The sequence below is a fragment of the Myxocyprinus asiaticus genome, chromosome 20 (genome assembly GCF_019703515.2).
Source record: "Myxocyprinus asiaticus isolate MX2 ecotype Aquarium Trade chromosome 20, UBuf_Myxa_2, whole genome shotgun sequence".
NCBI lineage: Eukaryota > Metazoa > Chordata > Actinopteri > Cypriniformes > Catostomidae > Myxocyprinus > Myxocyprinus asiaticus.
In genome coordinates this window covers 2,800,001-2,824,316 of record NC_059363.1, presented here as the reverse complement: position 1 = coordinate 2,824,316, position 24,316 = coordinate 2,800,001, and the positions used below count along the sequence as shown (strand labels likewise).

Below are 24,316 nucleotides of genomic sequence, written 5' to 3'. Positions count from 1 at the left end.
ACAATTTGTGTTTACTCACAACACACGGAAGAACCAATTTTGGTCATGAATGATGCCAAACCAAAAGACAGATCTTTATGCTCAAACTTTGTATTTGCATATAAATTCAATCTGAAGTGATACGGCATAGACAAAGATGTCCGCTTGCCTGCTAGTTAGAGTGTTATTGAAACATATTTCCTATTCATTTTACAAACTGCAGAATGGGTTAAATTATTGTTAATTTTAACAATAGTATGTCATAGATGCATAGGTTAAGTTGGAAATAACCAGCATATTCCTTTAAGCACACAAGGAATAAAAAAATGACTTAATGAATAAGTAAAAAGATATTTTCTGTCTCCAAATCAAGTCATGGAACACAACACAACTGTGCTGCAAATACAGAGTTAAACTGAAATGCAAACAGATGGCTTGCGGGCGAATATCTCGACGCTCATTCGAAGCGAGCGCTTTATTGTCAGCTCAGCAGACCATTAATTGCACAGAGTGAGTTTGTTGTCAGGCCACTTCTGTGTCATTTTTTAATAAGACTATCATAGTTTCATGCAGGAAGAAACTAATTATATTAAGCAGAGAGTTCAGTTACCCCCAAGTTTCACTGCTCAGTGGAAGTGCAGTTATAAATAAAGATGTCTACAACACAAATTAAAAATGATTATGAATTTTGTTTGTTGCATGAAGGAATCTGATGCGAATTACAACATTTAACATCAAACCTGCAGTATTTATGATGCTTTTCTATAGCATATGCTGCCTTTATGTTGCTTTGAAGAAAATTGTACTTAGGTGGGGGGGGGGGGGGGTTTATCATGAGAAAACGATAAAGCTGGAGACCAAAGTGATTTTTAATCCCCCAAATAAAACCGACATATCACGTAGACCATAATTAAAAAAAATGTCTTTTTGTGTTTGATAAATATCTGCTTCCACAAATACTAACCACATTCATATTATTTAAAATGAACTGGATCTATAAATCAAACTTTAGCTCTCTGCTAGTTTTTGCAGTACCTTTTGGCTATAATTGTGGTCCCTATTCCCTATAAAGTGCACTATATGAAATGACAGGCATTTTGTAGAGTTTTCCAAATTCTAGGTTAATAATTCCATTCCCTACTATATATAGTTAACTTTCTGCCCATCACAAGCCCTTTTCTTCAAAAGTCATGTAAAAAACATGGATTTGATTAAAATGAATTTACTTGCATGGATTGTGGTTTGTGAATTTTTGGCTGCTGAGAGCATGAAACCATCGACTTTAAGAGACATTTAGAAACCAAACAATCAAACTGTATCCATTTTCCTATTCAGCCTAAGTCATGTTAAGAATTCTGCATGTTATTGGGTCTACGCACGGCAGGGCAACTAATGTCAATGTTTGATTTCAAGGATAATTTTTTACGATTAACAATGCTGGGTCACCACTTGAAGTCTAATGTAAAATCTGTCCAATGTGTCCTAAAGCGAAACCACTTGAACCAATGAACTGTCTCAAATTAAACCGCTTAAACAAACAAGCTGATGTTCTCCGCAGTGGGTCGCAGTGATCTAAAACTCGCTGTGAATTTTTTGGCGTGACAGGCCCGTCTCATGAGAGGTGCACATTCCTAAAATGGCATGCAACATCACGCAAGCAGTTAAAGAAGTCAACACATGCCTGCCAGCCGAGGCAGCTGAGGGGGCACAGAGGGGTCAGGAGAAATTTGAAAGGGTCGGACTGTGCATTATGTGCGCACAAAATATCTGGCGAGCTGGCAACTACGCTGAGAGGTAGCAAGCAAGTCTACCTGTCATCTAATCAACGTTCTTTGCAGTAGTGGTTGGTCACACTCGTGATACTCGTGATGGTGTGAACTTGATCTGAGGTTACTCAGCTCTGGTTTTTTGGATATCACTAAGCCACTTAGGTGCAAACTACGAAATTAGTGAAGGATTTTAGGGGTCATCTCATGACAAATTTAAATAAGAGAGTTAATTTTACTGTGAAAAAATTAATAAAAAATACTGTAACTTTCAGAAGTCAAAACTTTCTCAGTCCAAAAAGATCATTTATTATTTAGGGTTTCTTCACAATTCTTTAAAGACCAAAATTAACAATTGTTACTCTTCCTCGAGCTTTCAACCTACATCCAACAAACTTGGCACCAAGGTTGTTTTTGTTAACTAAAATTAAAATGAAAACTAATAACAACAACAAAAAAATTAGTTCACTGAAATAAGAATAAAATCTTCAGTAACTACAACTAAAATAAAATAAAATTCATGGCTACAGAAATAGATGGCGATAACTCGATCAATGGTGCTTAGAAATATATATATATATAATAATTTTTTTTACATATTGAAATAGTCTCAGTTAACTTGGGAGCCCTTAAGAGTACTAAAACTAAAATAAAACTAAATATACCAGAAAACTATATTAAAACGAATATTGAATTTTTTTTTACTAAAACATTGAAACATTGGGCATCACATATTAAACGACTAAGGATCACACACTACCCGGCTGTCAAATTAAGATACAGTGCATTCAGACCCCTTCAATTTTTTCACATTTTGTTATGTTGCAGGCTTATGCTAAAATGCTTTTAATTATTTATTTATTTTAATTAATCTACACTCCATACCCCATAATGACAAAGCAAAACCAGATTTTTGATAACTATTGAAATCTATTAATAAGAAAGAAAAAAAAAACAGAAATATTGACACAAGTATTCAGACCCTTAACTCAGTACACCTTTGGCAGCGATTACAGCCTCAAGTCTTTTTGGGTATGATGAGACAAGCTTTGCACACCTGGATTTGGGGATTTTCTGCCATTCTTCTCTGCAGATCCTCTCAAGCTCTGTCAGGTTGGATGGGGACCGTCGGTGGACAGCCATTTTCAGGTCTCTCCAGAGATGTTCGATTGGGCTCAAGTCCGGGCTCTGGCTGGGCCACTCAAGGACCTTCAGAGAGTTGTCTTGCATTGTCTTGGCTGTGTGCTTAGGGTCATTGTCCTGTTGGGTGGTGAACCTTCAGCCCAGTCTTGAGCGCTCTGGACCAGGTTTTCATTGAGGAACCTGACCAGTTCCCCAGTCCCTGCCGCTGAAAAACACCCCCACAGCATGATGCTACCACCACCATGCTTCACCGTTGAGATTGTATTGCACAGGTGATGAGCGCTGCCTGGTTTCCTCCAAACGTTATGCTTGGAATTGAGGCCAGACAGTTCAATCTTCGTTTCATCAGACCAGAGAATCTTGTTTCTCACAGTCTGAGAGTCCTTTAGGTGCTTTTTTATGTGTCTTGCACTGAGGAGAGGCTTCCGTCTGGCCACTCTGCCATAAAGCACAGATCGATGGAGTGTTGCAGTGATAGTTGTCCTTCTGCAAGTTTCTCCCATCTCCACACAAGATCTCTGAGCTCAACCAGAGTGACCATTGGGATCTTGGTCACCTCTCTTACCAAGGTCCTTCTCGCCCGATTGCTCAGTTTGGCCGGGTGGCCAGCTCTAGGAAGAGTCCTGGTTGTTCTTCCATTTAAGAATTACGGAGGTCACTGTGCTATTGGGAACCTTCAATGCAGCCAATTTATTTGGTAGCCTTCCCCAGATCTGTGCCTCGACACAATCCTGTCTCTGAGCTCTGCAGGCAGTTCCTTTGACGTCATGGCTTGGTTTTTGCTCATTTTCAGCTGTGAGACCTTATATAGACAGGTGTGTGCCTTTCCAAATCGTGTCCAATCAATTGAATTTGCCACAGGTGGACTCCAATAAAAGTGTAGAAACATCTCAAAGATGATCCAGAGAAATGGGATGCACCTGAGCTCAATTTCAAGTGTCATAGCAAAGGGTGTGAATACTTACTGTATGTCAGTGTAATATTTAAGTTTTTTCTTTTTAATAAATTTGCAAAGTTATCAGAAATTTGGTTTTTGCTTTGTCATTATGGGATATGGAGTGTAGATTGATGAGTAAAAAATATTTTAAAGCATTTTAGCATAAATCTGCAACGTAACAAAATGTGAAAAAAATGAAGGGGTCTGAATACTTTCTGAATGCACTGTAAGTAAAAATAATATAGATACTATTACTCTTAAAGACCAGAAGAAGAAGGTGCTATTAAACTAAACTAGACTCAACAGCAAACCCGCATCCCGTGTGCGAGTGCAGCAAAACACTTTACATAGAAGAAATGGTTGTGAAAAACTAAACCTCATCCTTAACTAATATTATAAGTGGACTACAGGGAAAAATTATTTAAAAAATATCATATGACTCCTTTAATACATTCACACGGCATGTCTCATTTTAGTTAAAGTTGTCTCGCGTAATGAGAAGGCACCACATCAGAATAATACTGGAAATCCTCTTCCTATCCTGGGACAAAAATAAACATCCATACAGACTTTATATACATGACTGGTAAACAAACAGCATTTGCTTTTGTCAACAGGAATAAATTGGTTTGTTCTGTGCCAGAGAGTTTCACCCTGAACAAAAGTGCCAACACAGACTGCTCGCATTGACACTGAACACACAACGGTTGTTCCTCTGCTGGGAACCTGCTATAAAAATGAACATCAATAACAAAAACGAATCAAAAGTACCATGCTATTACCATGTTTTTTGGACACGTACAGTACCATGATAATACCATGGTACTCTCTGACATACATTAAAGTATCTCGTCAATACTATAACCTTTCAATACCATTGTAAATATCAAAATATTATGGTATTACCATCCGATAGCATCACTGTATCATGGTGTTGCACCAATACTTTTTAGTAAGGGATCAGAAACCATTTTTTTTATGGGGGGGGGGGGGGGGGGGTCTATATACTGTAATGCCCACTTTTTCACCAGCCTTGGTTCCGGAAATGTTTTTCCCCATTATTTTCTTCTATAGGGATTTCATAAAAGAGTTATAAACCATAAAGCAAACCAACCCGCTCCGATGTGAATCACAACATAAACTTTGATTTGAAGCAAATAAAGCGTTTGAAAATCAGACAAAAATACAAAGACACAAGACTGTGTACATAGCATCTTTAATGAGGAAATGAACTACAATCCTATCAAGCATTGCGTATGACGTAATCAAATAAAAATATATGGGAGTATATAAAACTGTTGATTTAAAGGTGCTGTAAGCGATTTTTTCATGGAAAGGAATGCAAAAAATGTTCCTACTCGCTGAAAGATATTAATGAAATAAGTGTCCAAAGGTATCACACGGTCTCTGTGACAGCTGTAGACTCTGTAAACAGCAAACAAATATGTATCCACGGGCCGCGGGTCTCTGACACTTCCTGTCTGTCAATCATTTTTCGTGTTCTCATAGTTTTGTAGTTGCAGAAAATTACTGAGGTTTAAATGCCATTTTTATGGCATGTTGCTCATAACAGTTGTCAGTTGAGGGTGTTATTATGCAGATGTTGTTTTTGACAACAGTGTCTGCTCGTGTTGGTCTCAATAAAAGCACGTTTGGTATCTTTGGAGGGCGAGGTTTTGGAAAGAGGGGGCGTGGCTAATCCAACGGCTCAGCTTGTGGAAGTTCTAGAACAGCCAGAATCGCTTACACCACCTTTAAAGACGTTGATTATAAGTATAGAAACTATATATTTCATTTTATTGCAATATATTCAGATATTATATTCAGAAAATATTCAGAATATTTATTCAAGTAGTTTGACAGTGTAGGGAGAGCTACTCGATTGCGTCATTCACAGTGCATCATGGGAGTGGTTGGTCACTGCAGAGCTCTTTTGGCGCACATTGCTCGCCATGATTCTCTGATTGGTGGATCTTTCACTTCAGCATCATGGATAGTGTAGCTCTTTACAAGGAATTCCCTAATACTGCTTTAATACTGTTATTAAAGGGTTGAATGAAATTAAAATTCTCTCATTATTTATTCACCCTCATGATATCCCAGGTGTGTATGACTTTCTTTCTTCAGCAGAACACATTTGAAGAAAAACAGGAAAATATCTCAGCTCAGTAGGTCCTTAAAATGCAAATGGTTGGTGATCAGACCTTTTAAGCTCAAAAAATCACAGACAGTCAGCATAAACGTCATCCATACGACTCCAGCGGTTAAATTAATGTCTTCTAAAGCGACACAATCGCTTTTGGTGTGAAAAAGATCAATATTTAAGTACTTTTTTTAACTGTATATCATGCTTATGGTCAGCAGCAGTATGCACGTGTGACGTAATTGCATTGGCACGTTGACGCGAGAACTGACGCTCATGCAACACCGAGAGAAAGAATGTGAGATTATGTCCATAACATGCCAACGCGAATACGTCACACAAGAGACTGCGTGACGTCAGCGCTCTCGTGAATGCACATACTGCTGATGACCGGAAGTGATGGTTTATAGTTAAGAAGTACTTAAATATTTATCTTTTTCACACCAAAAGCAATCCTATTGTATTACAAGACATTAATTTAACCGCTGGAGAATTTTCATTTTTGGGTGAACTATCCCTTTAAACAAGGTTTTTTTTTTAAGTTGAAATAACACAGACTGATGGCTGAATGTGATGATGCACTACCTCTAGTGCTGTAACTCAGACATGCAGACTGGTTTAAACACATTAACACACTGGTGCAACATCAGTGTCCTCACAAAAGTGACAAACTGGGCCAAGGTTGCCCCACAATAACTCCAGTAAACAAACTAATTTCTTGAGCACTTCCACTCACACAAAACGAACAAGCAACAGAGAGAGAGAGAATGAAAGCAACGGGGGAAAAGAGGAGAGGCACAAAAAGAGAAGTTGAAAGATGACCATTCTATTTGTCTTGGGAAAAAAACAGGACACCTTGAGCATCAGCGAGAAACAGGAAGAAAAAACAAGAGCTGGTTCAGCTGGAAATCTGTAAAAGAAAAAATATAAACATTTCAAGTTTAGACACAGCTACTCATTTTACCACTGTCCAAATTTCAGAATAAAGTCATTAAACTATGAGATAATACAAATGGAAGTATGAATTATGTAGTTACCAAAAAATGTTGTAGCTAACACACAGTGGCGTAGCCAAGAGTGGGCCGGGGTGGACCCAGGCCCACCCACAATATTAGAGATAATTTTTTTACTTCAAATACAGTACTGTGCAAAAGTTTTAGGCACTTGTGAAAAATGTTGCATAGTGAGGATGTCTTCAAAAATAATGACAAATAGTTTTCATTTGTCACTTAATGTCATACAAAGTCCAGTAAACATAAAAAAGCTAAATCAATATTCAGTGTGACCACCTTTGCCTTTAAAACAGCCCCAATTCTCCTAGATACACCTGGACACAGTTTTTCTTGGTTGTTGGCAGATAGGATGTTCCAAGCTTCTTCAGTTCTTCTATCTATTTAGGCTGTCTCAATTGCTTCTGTCTCTAAATGTAATCTCAGACTGACTCGATGTACAGTGGGGAGCTCTGTGGGGGCCATGACATCTGTTGCAGGGCTCCCTGTTCTTCTACTCTAATCTTTTCTATTTGAAAAAAGTAATGTTTGGGAGACTAACAATTATATTTCCTATTGACACACTAAAGCTGAAAATATAAATAACCATCTTAAGACAAATGTTTTTGTGAAACATCTTATGTGCCTAACACTTTTGCACAGTACTGTATATATTTATAAAATAGTAAAACAAAACAAAAATCATAAATTCTACTTTCTGAACATGCGAAAGAACTGTTTGAATGCACCACCCAAAAGTAATTCCTGGCTATGCCCTTGTTAACCCAAAATCAAAATGTATCCTATTTTTTTTTTTTCTTATTGCATATTCTAGGTCTTAATGTGACTGATTCTTCTGAGATTCATAATATATTCGCAATAATAACAGCATCCTCTGAAATCACTTGCCTTTTCCAGTGATGTCACTTAGGACGTGCGGGCTATTGGACAATGTTAACCAACAGCCAAATAACTATTTTGTCATTGTTTTAGCAAACTCATTCAGGTGTGGCTCCATTCTGGCATGAAACGGCCAATTATCACAACTGGCGGGGGTGGAGGGAAATCTGGCCCAAAAGTTGTTGGGGTTAGTCTCTGACCTTTTCTGCATATCGCTTCCCCCTTTGGCATATCGCGGCGCTGTTTTGTGGCCTGTTCTGCATAACGTGGCGGCCCATTTCAGCTTATCGTGGCCCATTCTGCCCCGTTTCATGGCCGGACCTTTGGGAAAAGTCCCGGTACTCCTAATGGCCATTCCGCCACTACATCCTACAGTTTTTCTTGTTTAATATCCTGTTTCACTGGGAAATATGCCACATTTCAGAAGTAAAATGGTTGCGAGTGGGGAATCGCACTGACTTTCTTACATTTTAATATGTTAATTATTTAATAATGGGTAATAATGTCTCAATGCAAAAAAATCTTAACAGTCAAATTTAGGCTTCATTCTCTTAATTAAAAAAAATAAATAAAAATAATCTAATATTTTTTTGCATTGATTTGACCTGGACATTGTCTTGACAGGTTTGTGAGAAACCTGTTTATAAGGAAGTTTCTTAAATTTACACATAGGCCCAATTTATATTTGTCTACAAAACTAACTTGAAGCATTTTTGCATTAGCCTTTAGATTATGAGAAACATTAATTCAGTTTAGTTTGTCCAAACTTGTGACTGGCAGTATACGGGAATTGGTGTAGTTCTTTAAAACCAACGTTACTATCTACCATCCAGTGACTTGTTGGGTGTCCAGAGCAGATGACCTTTGATCCATTTGACTGGAACCATTTCTAGAGTAGTCTGTACATCAGAGAATGACAGGATTACTGAATCACGCTGGGCCAAATCACACGGCCGGTCATAGACCTTTCTATATATAATCCATCCAGCTCTGATGGCACACCAGCGCAGACTGCATCCTGTCTCAAGGTTACAGTATGTCGGTTCTCGCAGCATGTAGCATCTTTTCCTCTGTAACGGCCACAGGGAGCCGTTGATCAATGTGTTCCCTTCTCCATCCATTATGTTTCCCCTTAAAATACACAGCCAACAGTGCTGTCTAATCAGTTACCTTCATCTGAAGGGTAGACGACAGATCTATATGGTCCAGCTGTGAATTTGAATGCTGTCCAAAACACACTAGACTCATTGACCATCTTGTTGGATCTATTTGTTCGATTTTTGCCCTTTAAGGATAATACACCAGGCTTTAGGGGAACATGGTTATGCTACTTTTAGTGTTTACTACTATTGCTCATTCTTAGGTTTAGAGATTTGAACAAACTTTTAACTTGAGTATTAGGAAGACACCCACAAACCCAAGAATATGTTCGGGTCATACTGTACCACAAAGAAAGGAAAAAGAATTTAAAATTTGGCAAAAAATAAAAAATTAACTAGTCTGAAACACAAGTACATAGACCAACAATTAAAAATAGAGCAGAGGCAAGTAGGCCAATAAAAGGGTTATGTTCAATAATATGGCATTAAAGGAAACAATATTTTGACTTTGAAAGTTTTTTTGTATTGTCTAACTGCTTTACTTGCCTTCTGCCACAATATGTGTGTATGCTGTAATGTATCTGAATTGTCTGAATTATAATATGTATTATATATTATATTTAGAGTTATTATATTCTAAATTACCTTTATTTGGGAGCATTTGGCAGTAAATATAAATATGCAATTAATTGTGATTAATTCGATTAATTAATCGGCACATCATGTGATTAATCATGGAGTGGAAGTTGAAGAATACTAAATTAGAGGTATTTCGCGGTGCATGGAAGGATAGTGTCTGTAGCAACAGACAGGCACTAAAAGCTGCCAGGTCAGCATATTTTAGCAAACTCATAAAAAATAACCACAACAATCCTAGGTGTTTATTCAGTACTGTGGCTAAATTGGTTAGGAATAAAGTCTCAACTGAACCAGATATTCCGTCGCAGCACAACACCAATGACTTCATGAATTTCTTTACTGATAAAACTGAAATAATCAGAAATAAATTTGGAATTATGCAATCATCGGTCAGAGTAGCACAGAAAACTCAGTATCTCATAATTTACTCACGTGCAACTTCAATCCTTCGCTGTCATAGGTCATGAAGAGCTAACAAAACTTATCGAAACATCAAAAGCCACAACATGTATGTTAGATCCAATACCAACTAAGCTCTTAAAAGAGGTATTCCCTGTAATCTCAGAACCTCTTCTTAATATTATTAACTCCTCACTATCCTTAGAACATGTCCCAAGAAACTTTAAAATGGCAGTTATCAAACCACTTATTAAGAATCACAGCTTGATCCTGGAGAACTGGCTAATTATAGACCGATCTTAAATCTCCCGTTTATGTCAAAAATACTAGAAAAGGTAGTGTCCTCCCAAATATGTTCATTTCTACAGAGAAATAGTATTTATGAACAATTTCAGTCAGGATTTAGGCCTCATTACAGTACAGAGACTTTACTTATCAGAGTTACAAATGACTTGCTCTTATCACCTCATCGCAGCTGCATTTCTCTTCTAGTACTTTTAGATCTTAGTTCTGCATTCGACACGATAGATCACAACATTCTCTTGAATAGGCTGGAGAATTTTGTTGGCATTTGTGGAGTTGCATTAGCATGGTTTAGGTCCTGTTTAGCAGACCGCTACCACTTTGTCTGTGTAAATGAGGAATTGTCAAACCAAACAAAAGTTAAGTATGGAGTGCCACAGGGATCAGTTTTAGGGCCTTTGCTTTTTTCTCCTTATAAATGCTTCCCCTGGGAGATATTATCAGGAATCGTGGAATAAGTTTCCACTGTTGTGCCAACGATACCTAACTTTATATTTCTTCAAAACCTGATGAGATTTCACAATTCTCCAAATTAGCAGACTGTATCAATGAAATCAAAGATTGGATGGCCAGAAATTTCCTTCTACTCGATTCCGACAAAACAGAGGTAATAATTATTGGACCAAAAAGTAACAAGCCACTAAAATATAATTTGAATCTCGATGGATGTACTGTTACATCGTCTTCAATAGCGAAAAAATTAGGTGTTATATTTGATACCAATCTGTCCTTTGAAAATCAAATGACCAATGTTTGTAGAACAGCATTCTTCCACCTCAGAAATATTGCTAAATTATGACACATGATCTCTGATGCCGAAAAACGAATTAATGTGTTCATGACCTCAAGACTAGATTATTGTAATGCATTACTGGGAGGATGTCCAGCAAGCTCAATAAATAAACTTCAATTGGTTCAAAATGCAGCAGCCAGAGTGCTGACAAGAACCAAGAAATATGATCATATTAGCCCCATTTTATCATCGTTACATTGGCTACCTGTTATATTTTGTATTAATTTTAAAATTCTGTTAACTATGTACAAAGCTTTGAATGGTCTAGCTCCGCAGTGCTTAAGTGACCTTCTGACATGCCATATTCCATCATGTTCATTACGATCACAAAATTCTGGCCTGTTATTAATTCCAAGAATATCAAAATCCACAAAAGGAGGTAGATCCTTTTCATATTTGGCTCCTAAACTATGGAATAGTCTCCCTAACACTGTTCGAGATGCAAACACACTCACTCAGTTTAAGTCTAGACTAAAGACTCATCTATTTAGCCAGGCATACACCTAATTATCCATCAACTCACAATTAGGCTGCTTTAGTTAGGTCTGCCAGAACCAGAAACCAGAAACATTGATCATGATCTATAACTCTGCAATAAATTTAATGGCATCTGTGCTAATATTATTCTATTTGTATCCCTGTCTCAACCTCGGGACTCCTATCCTGAGGTCACCAGAACCGGCTGGATCCGGCTCCATTCCTGCTTCGTGTTGGACTCCACTGCTACGTGTCACTGTGTGATGATGACTAATAGTAGCCGGTGCCAGCCAAACATCACTTCAGTCTATTACGATGGACTTCAGGGGATGAACTGATGCCAACTCCAACCATAAGACATGGGATACTTCATATGCCATTGCCTGAACCTTAGATTTAGGATAGACCTCACCAAAATTACCGGCCAGGTTGAACTGCGATGCACCTCACTGACCTCGGCCTGCATCACCTCGGTCTAATGATGGACTACACTCTTAAAATGGAATACATAGACTATCAATTAATTGCCAACAAAAGCCTTCATCAGTCAAATAACAAGGACAATTGCATCTACAGTGGTGTGAAAAAGTGTTTGCCCCCTTCCTGATTTCTTATTTTTTTGCATGTTTGTCACACTTAAATGTTTCAGATCATCAAACAAGTATAAATATTAGTCAAAGATAATAGAAGTAAACACAAAATGCAGTTTTTAAATGAAGGTTGTTATTATTAAGAGAAAACAAAATCCAAACCTACATGGCCCTGTGTGAAAAAGTGATTGCCCCCTAAACCTAATAACTGGTTGGGCCACCCTTAGCAGCAACAACTGCAATCAAGCATTTGCGATAACTTGCAATGAGTCTTTTACAGCGCTGTGGAGGAATTTTGGCCCACTCATCTTTGCAGAATTGTTGTAATTCAGCCACACTGGAGGGTTTTCGAGCATGAACTGCCTTTTTAAGGTCATGCCACAGCATCTCAATAGGATTCAGGTCAGGACTTTGACTAGGCCACTCCAGAGTCTTCATTTTGCTTTTCTTCAGCCATTCAGAGGTGGACTTGCTGGTGTGTTTTGGATCATTGTCCTGCTGCAGAACCCAAGTTCGCTTCAGCTCGAGGTCACGAACAGATGGCCGGACATTCTCCTTCAGGATTTTTTGGTAGACAGCAGAATTCATGGTTCCATTTATCACAGCAAGTCTTCCAGGTCCTGAAGCAGCAAAACCTGCTCACTACCACCTCAAGACCATCACACTACCACCACCATATTTTACTGTTGGTATGATGTTCTTTTTCTGAAATGCGGCGTTACTTTTACACCAGATGTAGTGGGACACACACCTTCCAAAAAGTTCAACTTTTGTCTCGTCAGTCCACAGAGTATTTTCCCAAAAGTCTTGGGGATCATCAAGATGTTTTCTGGCAAAAATGAGACAAGCCTTAATGTTCTTTTTGCTCAGCAGTGGTTTTCGTCTTGGAACTCTGCCATGCAGGCCATTTTTGCCCAGTCTCTTTCTTATGGTGGAGTCATGAACACTGACCTTAATTGAGGCAAGTGAGGCCTGCAGTTCTTTGGATGTTGTTGTGGGGTCTTTTGTGACCTCTTGGATGAGTCGTCGCTGCGCTCTTGGGGTAATTTTGGTCGGCCGGCCACTCCTGGGAAGGTTCACCACTGTTCCATGTTTTTGCCATTTGTGGATAATGGCTCTCACTGTGGTTCTCTGGAGTCCCAAAGCTTTAGAAATGGCTTTATAACCTTTTCCAGACTGATAGATCTCAATTACTTTCTTTCTCATTTGTTCCTGAATTTCTTTGGATCTCGACATGATGTCTAGCTTTTGAAGATCTTTTGGTCTACTTCACTTTGTCAGGCAGGTCCTATTTAAGTGATTTCTTGATTGAGAACAGGTGTGGCAGTAATCAGGCCTGGGTGTGGCTAGAGAAATTGAACTCAGGTGTGATAAACCACAGTTAAGTTATGTTTTAACAGGTGGGGCAAACACTTTTTTACACAGGGCCATGTAGGTTTGGATTTTGTTTTCCCTTAATAATAACAACCTTCATTTAAAAACTGCATTTTGTGTTTACTTGTGTTATCTTTGACTAATATTTAAACTTGTTTGATGATCTGAAACATTTAAGTGTGACAAACATGCAAAAAAATAAGAAATCAGGAAGGGGGCAAACACTTTTTCACACCACTGTATATGAACTACTGCAGATAATCCAGGATGGACTTCAAAGACATTAGTCATTAATCTTTCAGTTCTTACAAAATCTTTGTTTAAACACTGACCCTTAACACTTACTTAGTTTAATAATTTTAAACCATGACTTGCACTATACAAGTAATATTGGCATTATATTCATGCTGTTTAGTCAGAGGGGAACTGACCCTGGGTCTGGTTTCTCCCAAGGTTATTTTTCTCTATTAACCAACATCTTATGGAGTTTTGTGTTCTTTGCCACAGTTGCCTTCAGCTTGTTCACAGGGGTTATAAATACAATTATTATTTAATTACTTATTTTTAAACGCAATTCACAATCGTATTTTATCAAACTACATAATGATGACTCTAAGACATTATAGATATTACAGTTTTATTTTCTGTTAATGCCTGATCTTCTGTAAAGCTTTGAAACTGTGTGTTGTGAAAGGTGCTATACAAATAAAAATGACTTGACTTAATCCAAATTAAAAACAATCGATTGACAGCCCTGTACTGCCATTAATTTATGCAGATTTAAAGAAGATTTACAGTAACTGTAACTTCATTACAGTAAGGAAAATCCAAAGATAATCACCACTGATAATTATGGGAATTGCAAAAAAAAAAAAAAAAAAAAAAGGCAAAGATCTGGACACATTAATGCACGGTCTGCAGGCGGAATACAGTTATCTCAATGGGAATCTGTGCGATCAGGAATTTTACCCGATGGACGTCCAGTAGCAAAGAAATTTCCCTACATAAATTTTGTGAAGTTTGGTGAACAAAAATAACGATATGTACTGTATCTTGATATATACCATTGCCATGCAATCAAATTACATAAAAAAAAAAAAAAAAACAAGGCTTTGAGGGATCGATGTACAGTCTTATCAATGGATTAGATTTTTTTGAAACATCTAAAAGGAAGTAAGGATAATCTATTCTTTTACCTGGAAAGAAGTTCTGCGTTTGTCCTATTTGTGTGGTAGAAACTTTCACATTTGAACCTTATTTCCCCTAATAGAGGCTTTTGTCTGCTTGGGTTTACTTATATGTTGCTGAGCTTACCCCTAACTAACCATAACATAACCCAAACCCTAACCCAACCCTACATCCAGCAAGTATTTTTCAATTATCCAAAAGCCACTGATGGTCGAGTGTCTATGGCAGTCACTACAGTCTGTAACCGACAGACATCAAAGACTAAGTACAGGAAATAAACACAGTGCTTCAACAGTGGAGGACTGTTTTTATCATGTTTGGCTGAGCTGCAACAGTTTATTGATGTACAAGGTAAAAGGACGACATGCAGATCAAGAGACAGCGAGAGACACCCATTAATCGCCAGCTGCGGCCTCGCTAACACGCTACACGCTTCAAAAAGAAAAGAAACTGCAATGATGAAGTCACAGAGCAGGTCGATACAGTGCAACTGTCGGACTCCAAAAGTAAAAATCTAATTAGTTTTCTCCATAGGCAAATTGATTTTTTTTTGCTGTAATGTATAAATATTTCAAGACAGACCTGCCATGAGTTCAGAGGTTGTTAAGTAATGCTATACAGTATATGTTTCTGTAAAAGCCAAAAGATGTGATTTCAACTTCATTCTTTAACAAAATCATGTTTAAAAACCGATCTCCCAGTGACAAACTACACTACTCGGATATATACAGCAATCAGAGAAGTCGCTGTTAACATGATAATGGAAATTGCGGCAAGACAGCTCAGCAGCGACCGCACAATCCCATGAAACATTGCAAATGCCGATAATCGAGTCAATCTCACTACACCCTCAAACTATGTATACATGTCTTACAATAAATGAAAAATATACTGTTTTATACTTATTATCAATGACTATGTCAAAAGTTTTGTATTGTAACATCGTTTTTTATTAGTATCTTTTATATTGTTACAAGTACACATAAATTGCTGATTTCAACACTGAATTACAACTTGCAAAAATGCAAAATCTTGATATCTGTGATTTGGTTTTCATAAGTGACAATGATAATTACAGATATATGTTAAGTGTTATACCATATGTTGAACCAGACCGTCTGTCACCAACAATCATCCACGCGATTATCTAATCAGCCAATCATGTGGCAGCAGTGCAGTGCATAAAGTCATGGAGATATGGGTCAAGAGCTTCAGTTAATGTTCACATCAACCATCAGAATGGGGAAAAATGTGATCTCAGTGATTTGGACTGTGGCATGATTGTTGGTGCCAGAAGGCCAGGGGGACCTACACAATATTAGGCAGGTGGTTTTAATGTTGTGGCTGATCGGTGTATATTATGTGATTGTAACTAGAAAGGAAGCCTTTTAAGATATCTTTAATTAATCTTCAATTTACTGATATCTGAAATTAATTTCCAGATATCTGAAATACCAAATCTAATGTGTTGTTGTTTTATTTATTTTTTTTACAAATATTAGCATTTTTTACTAGTTGTAACTGAATTGTTGATATCAGGCATGGACAGTTTCACTATAATATCAATAATTAACAATGTAATTATTGATATATAAAAAAAAAAAAAAAAACATTTACTAGTAAAAGGTATACAGATGATATGTTTAGATGGAATTTCAGTGAGTAAGAAATGAATAATAGATATGTGCTATTGTGTTTTGAGTGAATCATTGTGAAACTCTACAATTCCATTTTTGATAGCAAGAACGGGTATTTCCTTGAGTAACAGCCGCCGTCCGCGAGGCGAGTGGGGACGGGACTCCCCGACCAACTGGAGCGAGGGAGCCGCTGCCGGGGGCGGAGGAGCGCCCTGCCGTCCCCCAGGAACGCGGAGGGGTCGAGAGAAGACCGCCGTCCGTGGGGGGAGGAGGGAAGTGACTCCCCGACCGCCTGGAGTGGTAGGGCCGCTGCCAGGGGCGGAGGAGTGTCCCCACGGGATGCCGGGAACGCGGAGGGCAGCCGTTCCCCGTGTCCGGGTGGTCTGGCTACTCTGTCCCCCGTCGGATGGCAGCCGCGCTCCCCTGGGTGGACGGCAGTGTCGAGGACTCTGCGACAGGAATCCCTCCTCCTTCCCGGGTTTCGGCACCAGTGTAAGGGGGTTCGAGGAAAGGAGAAGGCGAGAACCGGCTTGACAACTTAAATAATAATTTAATGGACAACTTAAACAAAAACACACAACCATAAACACACACAGTACAGCTGCCTGTAATTCTCTCTCTCTCGAACTGTCGTCCCCGGCCGCCTTTATCCCTCGCATGCCCCATCAGGCTGATTGGGGACCGGGCGTGTGTCATTCCAGCCCGGCTCCACCCTCCTCGGCTCTACAATGTCATTTTTTTTTATATCAAGACTTAACGTTTTTAACTAGTGCAAATGTAATTATGGATATCAAGGATTGGCATATTCACTAGTAGTAGTTCCATTGCTGATATCAAAAATGTGTATTTTAACCAGTAAAAACTGAATTACATTGTAAAATTGGCTTGCCATATGGACACTGTTGTGCTCTGAGCAACTACAAAAAAGAAACTTCCAATTAAGAAAAAAAAGTCCTTCAATTTGGGTTCTGCCTTGTCAATGTAAAAATCAATGTGGTCTGAACAATCCACAAAACTGCAGCTGCTAGGTTTACTGTGGGGTATGTTAGAGATAGAGACGCAGCAGCGGTTTGCAAGTTATCAGTAGTTTAATCCCATGGTGTGTTGAGTTTGCGCAGTGGGGCACTCTATCTCAGCACAGTGCACAACAATGTGGCTGCAGTCTACATGAGACACTCGATACATCATCAGAGCAAACTGAGAACTACTAACACTTTAATCTGTTCCTCTGTGAATCCACTTTAACGACATTCCAAGAACCAAAACCAACAGCATTTAAAACCAACTGAGGTGTGCCATCACTTTTCTAAATGATTGGACTCACGTTTTTCACCTGGCGGATGATAAAAAGCTGAAAAATCCCATTGAAGAAGGGATTCAAGTCATATCTAGAGACCATAATATCATAGAGACTTGAGAGTGGACTCCTTTGATTTGGACAAGTAAGCAACCACCCCGAACACCCTTGCAACCACTTAGGAATGCACTAAAAACATTTAGAGCACCCTGGCAAATACCTATAGCAACAATGCCCTTGCAATCATTCAGAACATCCTAGCACCCTAGCATGCTTTGTTTGGATTGATTCTCTGATTGGTGGATCATTTCCCAACAGGATCATGAGTGTAGCTAAAATAACGTGGACTGATGGCTTCAACAGAAGCATGTACCTTCGATTTAACAACCTCTGAGCACACGGTAGGTCAGTCTTTATAGGTTTACAAGTTATCATTAATAATCAATTCCCCTATGAAAAAGAGGTATTTTTACCAGTGGTCGACCATTATATCGCAGAGGCTGATAAATTGGCTGATATTCTGAATTTTTTAATAATCGGCTGATAAATTTTCCCATTTGGCTGATTTGTTTCTTGAGGGCGCTGAGAATCGGCTGCTTGCATATAAAGCATCTGAGACATGTAAATAACCAGTCACGGTTTGTTTTGTCCAGTGTGCAAAGTGTCATTTAAACGGTCCACATATCAGAGCCGCGGCAGATGCATTTAAGCTCATAATGATAAAGTGCTCGCCTGTTTCATTCTCCCTCTTTCTCCTCAGTTCCCTGTAAATTTGTCTTGTCTAATGATAAAATGGCAAATATCAATAAAACTAATATCATATACCGTCTGCAAATATGTGCATATCTCATTTAAACAGATGTAATAAACCAACCTCACACAACTTCAGCAGCTCCAGCGTCCTGTTGAATGCTCATATATCTTCCCCTGAAGCACATATTCTATCAGCCTCTCCTCAACAGTTCCCTGTCACTTTTCTAAAGATAAAAAGCAAATATCAATAAAACTTCTATTATATACCATCTGCAAATATGCAGATAATGTATCTCGTTTAAACAGATGTAATTCACGAACCTCAGGAAAATACAGCATTTTCTTCCTGTCAAGCGCTCATCTACAGTAATATCTTCCTCTGAAGCGTGTATTCTATCAGCCAGAATCGAAACTTCAGGATCAGGATCAAAAGTTCCTCTGATTCATGAATCATGACGGTCAGTCCGTGACAATCCAAGCAGGCGATCCAGGCCGTTTAAACTGTCAGGAGATTGCTGCTCGCGCTGGATCCGCATGAGCGTGTGAGTGCAACTTCAAGTAGAAGCATTTCACGTGTGCTATGAGTAAATGTCTTATTCACTATGCACTGTATGTACAATTGTTTTGATTCTGTATTTTTTGAGGAAATGGGATTGCTAATGTAGACATGTGGATTTAGTGCTTTAATTGTTGCAGTAATACTGGCAACACTTGTGAGTTGCACAAAGTATTGTGCCAAAGCCACGACTGTTTAACATGTAGAGAAAATGAACTCCCTAAAGCTAGTTTTTCTCTCTTTCTCTCTCTATTCTGCACTAATTTCAGAGCTGAAGGCATGGAAGAATTTTGTGACCAAAATCTGTCATCAAAGACTAATTAAATGGTAAGTGTGGGTAATAGCGCTTGAATGGGGCACATCCTCAGAATAATCAGCGTTTCGTACTGCCGTTAGAAGATTGGACTCGAGGGGTGTGGCATTTCAAGATGGTAAAAGGCTAGGAGTCACCCAGAGAGAGCACACTGTTGGCTGCCATGATAAGCACCATGACACAACAGCACAAATATGAAGTGATGAGCTTGTGTATATTTGATGTAGCTACACAAGCTGTGTTGGATTATAATGCCTTCTAAATGAGAATTTCTTTGCCCACTAAACACAGCTGTCTCAACAAGAGGAGTTTGTCATCAGAAACTATTGATGCACCGATACTGCGCTAATGTACTAACGATAAAATTCTCTAATATAAAAAACCCATGCAGCGCACATATAACAATTCATTTCATAGCACTGACACACAAAGAAACACCCATAGTGCAGCAAAATGAGAGAGAAGTCTGATGTGACTCCATCGCAAACATCTTGTAACAAAACTTAATGACGTCAGAAATGCGCAATACATTTATGATGATTTGCAGTGAATAACGACTTAAATTTCAGTCTGGTCCTCACACAAAGCTATCATATGACTTCATAAGACTTTGTTTTATGGTACTTCTCATGATGTTTTACTCCTTTTTCAGGGCTGTACAGTGCGACAGTTTTGCTTGCATTTGTGATCAAATTTATAATATGCGACAACAAATTTTATCCCATTTCCAGAGGACGAGCTTAAACAGTGGTGCTTTCAGCATGTTTCTGAGATTCAGAGAACTGTGGGATGCGTTCCTCTAATAGGCTATTCAGATTATTGGTCAATGGATATTCTTATTTTTTTTCTCCCCTTTTCTCCCCAATTTGGAATGCCCAATTCCCAATGTGCTCTAGGTCCTCGTGGTGGCGTAGTGACTCAATCCAGGTGGTGGAGGACGAATCTCAGTTGCCTCCGCGTCTGAGACCATCAATCCGCGCATCTTATCACGTGGCTCGTTGAGCACATTACCGCGGAGACATAGCGCATGTGGAGGCTTCACGCCATCCACCACGGCATCCACGTACAACTCACCACGCACCCCACCAAGAGCGAACCACATTAGTGCGACCACAAGGAGGTTACCCCATGTGATTCTACCCTCCTTAGCAACCGGGCCAATTTGGTTGCTTAGGAGACCTGGGTGGAGTCACTCAGCACGCCCTGGAACTGCAAACTACAGGGGTGGTAGTCAGCGTCTTTACTCGCTGAGCTACCCAGGCCCCTTTATTTGCGCTAATTAATATTTTAATTCACTAGCACTAGTACTAAAAAGTAGGTGGGGTTGGGGATGGGGTAGTCTCCCTCTCAAACCTAAATCAAAATGATAAGCACCCAGCAAAATATACCCATATAATTGTAATAAAAACAATGGAAAAATAGAAAACTATTGATTTTAAGTTGATGTAGAAACAGTTCTTCAGTTATATAAATATACAGTGTAAAAGTATTGTGTCATTCATAGTGAGTCATTTAAGCATCGCTGCAGAGCTCTTTTGGCACGCTTTGGTTGTAGCGATTCTCTGATTGGTGGATCGTTTCTCTTCAGGATCATGGGTAGTGGAGTTCTTCACCAGGAATTACACTATTAATGCTATATGCTAAGTTGAAATAGCGTTAACTGATGGCTTCAACAGAAGCGTATATCATTGATTAACAACCTCTGAGCTCACAGTAAATCTGTCTTTAAAGGTTTATAAGTTATCATAAAAAATCGATTCCCCTATGGAAAAATGAATGGGAGTTTTACTTCAAGAAAGAGACTGTTGTGCTCTATTGCAACGGCAGTTTTTCTCTCTCAGCACATTCGACTTAGACTTCAAACTCACAACTCAGCTACAGTGTCATTTCTTTTGCTGTGGCATTTCTGAATAGCAGTGTAGGAACTATTGTACTGCACAAAAAAAAGCAAGAACTCGGGGTTATTTCAGATATAGGTCGAGATTTACACGCTCATAAAAGCCACATAGATTCAAACGACTTCCTGTCTAAGTGGGTGGTTATTGGCCAGATTAAGATGCATTGTGAACCAGACTTTATGATGATAGTCAAAAGTCTGTCCACACGACCATGTACATATATACTCTATATACATCAATAAATTATTTCCAGAAGGTCCCAAAAGGCTGTAGGTGGCAGTAGGTTAAAAGACAGTGTTTTTTTGTGAGAGCAGAAAAAGGAGCAAGACAGAAATTGAATGTTAGTGCCAGAAGAATGAATTCAAATTGATTCTTCAAGTCGTGTGAAGAGTGATACTGCTCGAGGGATTGGGTTTATTCGTAACATGACCAGTGAGTTAACTTTAAAACAGACTTAAAATCCTGATCTGGTTTGTTTACATCATCTCTTGTAGTTTGTTTACACATTCTCTTCCTTTTAAAGACGGTGGCTGCATCGTGAACTCTGTGTAACAGTCCATTATAACTACAGCGAAACCCAATCCGATCTATGCAATGCATCTGCCACAGTCATCTGCCAGCAAAATGCTCCCTCCATACTTCTGAACTGATCTAATCATCAGATCGGCTGCTGGCACAGAAAGAACTGACCACACGTTTATCCAGAATGTTTAATGGCATCCATTCCAATGCTTAATTCAAGCACCAGCCCTGTGTCCGAATATGCGAGCTTCCCCAATACACAGTGAGCAAAAAGCAGTATGTAAAATAAGAAGGATGCCAAAAACTGCAAACTTAAATTGTTGGACGGTACCTTTCCACGTTATCCAGGTTGCCGGCCACTCCGAGTCCCCCGATGGTGTAAAGTTTGCCATCGTACACCACGCTGTTGTGCCGGCACCGCGGTACTGTCATCCGAGACACCAGATTCCAATTATCCAACAGGGACATGTAGCACCACACATCTGCCAGCGTGACTCCAGACTCAATGCCACCTAGAGAGGGAACAATGCAAGAACACAAATGAGTGCTGAAGTCTCCATTAACACCCTACAAACTCCTCCGACTCCCCCAACACAGCTTCATTAATACACGTCTGATATAGAGAAAGAACCACTAAACAACACACACACACAGGTCTCTTTCAGGGATTCAGCTTTAGCTGGTTTCAAAGAGAAACTTTTGATGTTGCATGCTTCTGGCTTCTTAAATGTATATATGGTATTATAATGGGATATGTGCCTACATGGTAGAATAGACTTCATAATTCTGTAAAAATACCCATTTTGGAGAGGTATTAATGTAAACGGTCATTTGTCTAGTACTTGAACACTTGATACTGCTGTTAAAATCTTAAAGCACTGTTTTCTTAATTTGTTTCTTTGTTCTATTGTTTTTATTTATTCTATTAGTTATTACAGTCAAAAAATATTTTAGCCATTTTTTAAGATTTATGCATTTCAACTTCTTCATAACAAAATTCCATCAAACTGAATTGTGTATTTTTTTAACAAAATTAATAGAATAAAACTTAAAATATTTTAAAGGGGTCATGACATGAGGAATAAAATTTTCCTTGATCTTTTACATACAAGAGGTCATTTTACTATTTCAGAACTCAAAACTTCCTCCATAATTGAAAAAGAGCATTTATTTAAACCATGCTGTTGAAACGTCTCGCTTGGAATTTGTGGAACTTGTGACATCACAAGGACCAAATACATCTGCATCTGACTGCCTCCAGCAAGACATCAACGCCTATTTTTCATCACTGCACCCTTGGCCCCCGCCCACTGGTGCTCACTGCTCAGTCACAGGTGAAGAGGAGAAAGATGGGCCTGTCATGTGAGATTCGTCCAAAGGGGACTTAAACAAGACACCTTCATTTACTTATTTGGATTTGAATGTTCTTCTACACTAGATGAACGGCTTTGACCGTTATCATGCATCTTGTGCCGCTTTTAAAAGACGCAATGTCAAGTTATAACTCTAAAAAGGAGACCCCATTATGTTTCATTCAGCTACATTGTGTCTTGCTATTTTGAAGGCGTCCTGGACCGTTTTTGCACCCATCTATGCTATATAATTGTTGGTCTTTTGTAAACATGCACTGCATGGACGTCTTTAATCGTTTTGATGCGTTTCCGGCGATGCGTGCCACGTTTTAATAGCGGTACAAGCGCAACTTTTAAAAATGCGTCTCATTCAGCTACAGCCACTGACTGGGAGAAACACATGCCGTACTGTGTGTATAAAAACACGGAAGATGTGAGATGTCGCTCCGGTGAAGACCAGCATCTCCACTTTGGCCTGTTAAAGCCGGTTGAAGAACCCAGCATCACCATGGATTATATTACGTTTGCATATTCAGAACATTTCAGTGTGGATTGTATGTTTTTGGCTCATTTCAGTGTGGTTTGCTTGTGAAGCAGTCACAGTCTGATTCAAGCTTTGCAAAGGAACTGTTATTGTAAGATGCGGCAGTTAAACACTATCAGACCCGCGAGTAAACAGTTTAATTCACAAATGTCATATGTGTCTTTTTGATAGTTGCTGTGCTTTATGGAACATTTGATACATTCAGATGAAATGTGTTGGGGATACGCTATGTGTTAACCCTGAAATGTAGTTTTATAAATTATAATGTGAAGCTTTCTTCCGACTGAGTTTCAAATATGGCTGTATCTGAGCAACTGCCCGAAGTTAGTCAATCAGAAAAGTGGGCGTTTACACTGAAGTCTTAAAGGGCCAGAGAGCTTTAAACCGAGCTTTTAGACGGTGGGAAAATTATCATATTATATTAAATTATGACTGTTTTGGTGTAAAAAAAACTTTACTGTCATTATAAGCAGACCTCAGGGAAGATCATAAAATTATAATAATAATAATAATAATAAAAGAGTATGTCATTAACCCTTTAAAGACTACTCAATTCAATTTAATATTTTTTTTTTTGTGTGTGTAAATGTAAAAAAAGAAAAAAATACATTTTGTGTTGTTTTGTTTGTTCTTATTTTATTACTGAGTGTTTACATATCTTGAATAATTACATGAGAACATGAAACAAGAAAAATGGCTGTTATAACTTAAATATACCCCAAAT

General features: G+C 38.7%; 1 protein-coding gene across 3 annotated transcripts in view; it reads right to left on the bottom strand.

Moving 5' to 3' along the window:
- The window catches only part of LOC127410695 (kelch-like protein 29), a 174,852-nt gene that overhangs the window by 29,706 nt on the left and 120,830 nt on the right, over positions 1-24,316 (bottom strand). For 2 of the 3 annotated variants that reach the window (XM_051645862.1, XM_051645864.1), the window contains exon 10: positions 22,028-22,208. In XM_051645862.1, the coding sequence (XP_051501822.1) occupies positions 22,028-22,208 (181 nt within the window). Of the gene's footprint in view, positions 1-6,506; positions 6,879-22,027; positions 22,209-24,316 lie in introns of those variants that run through there. The other variant, XM_051645863.1, reaches the window with a different exon arrangement.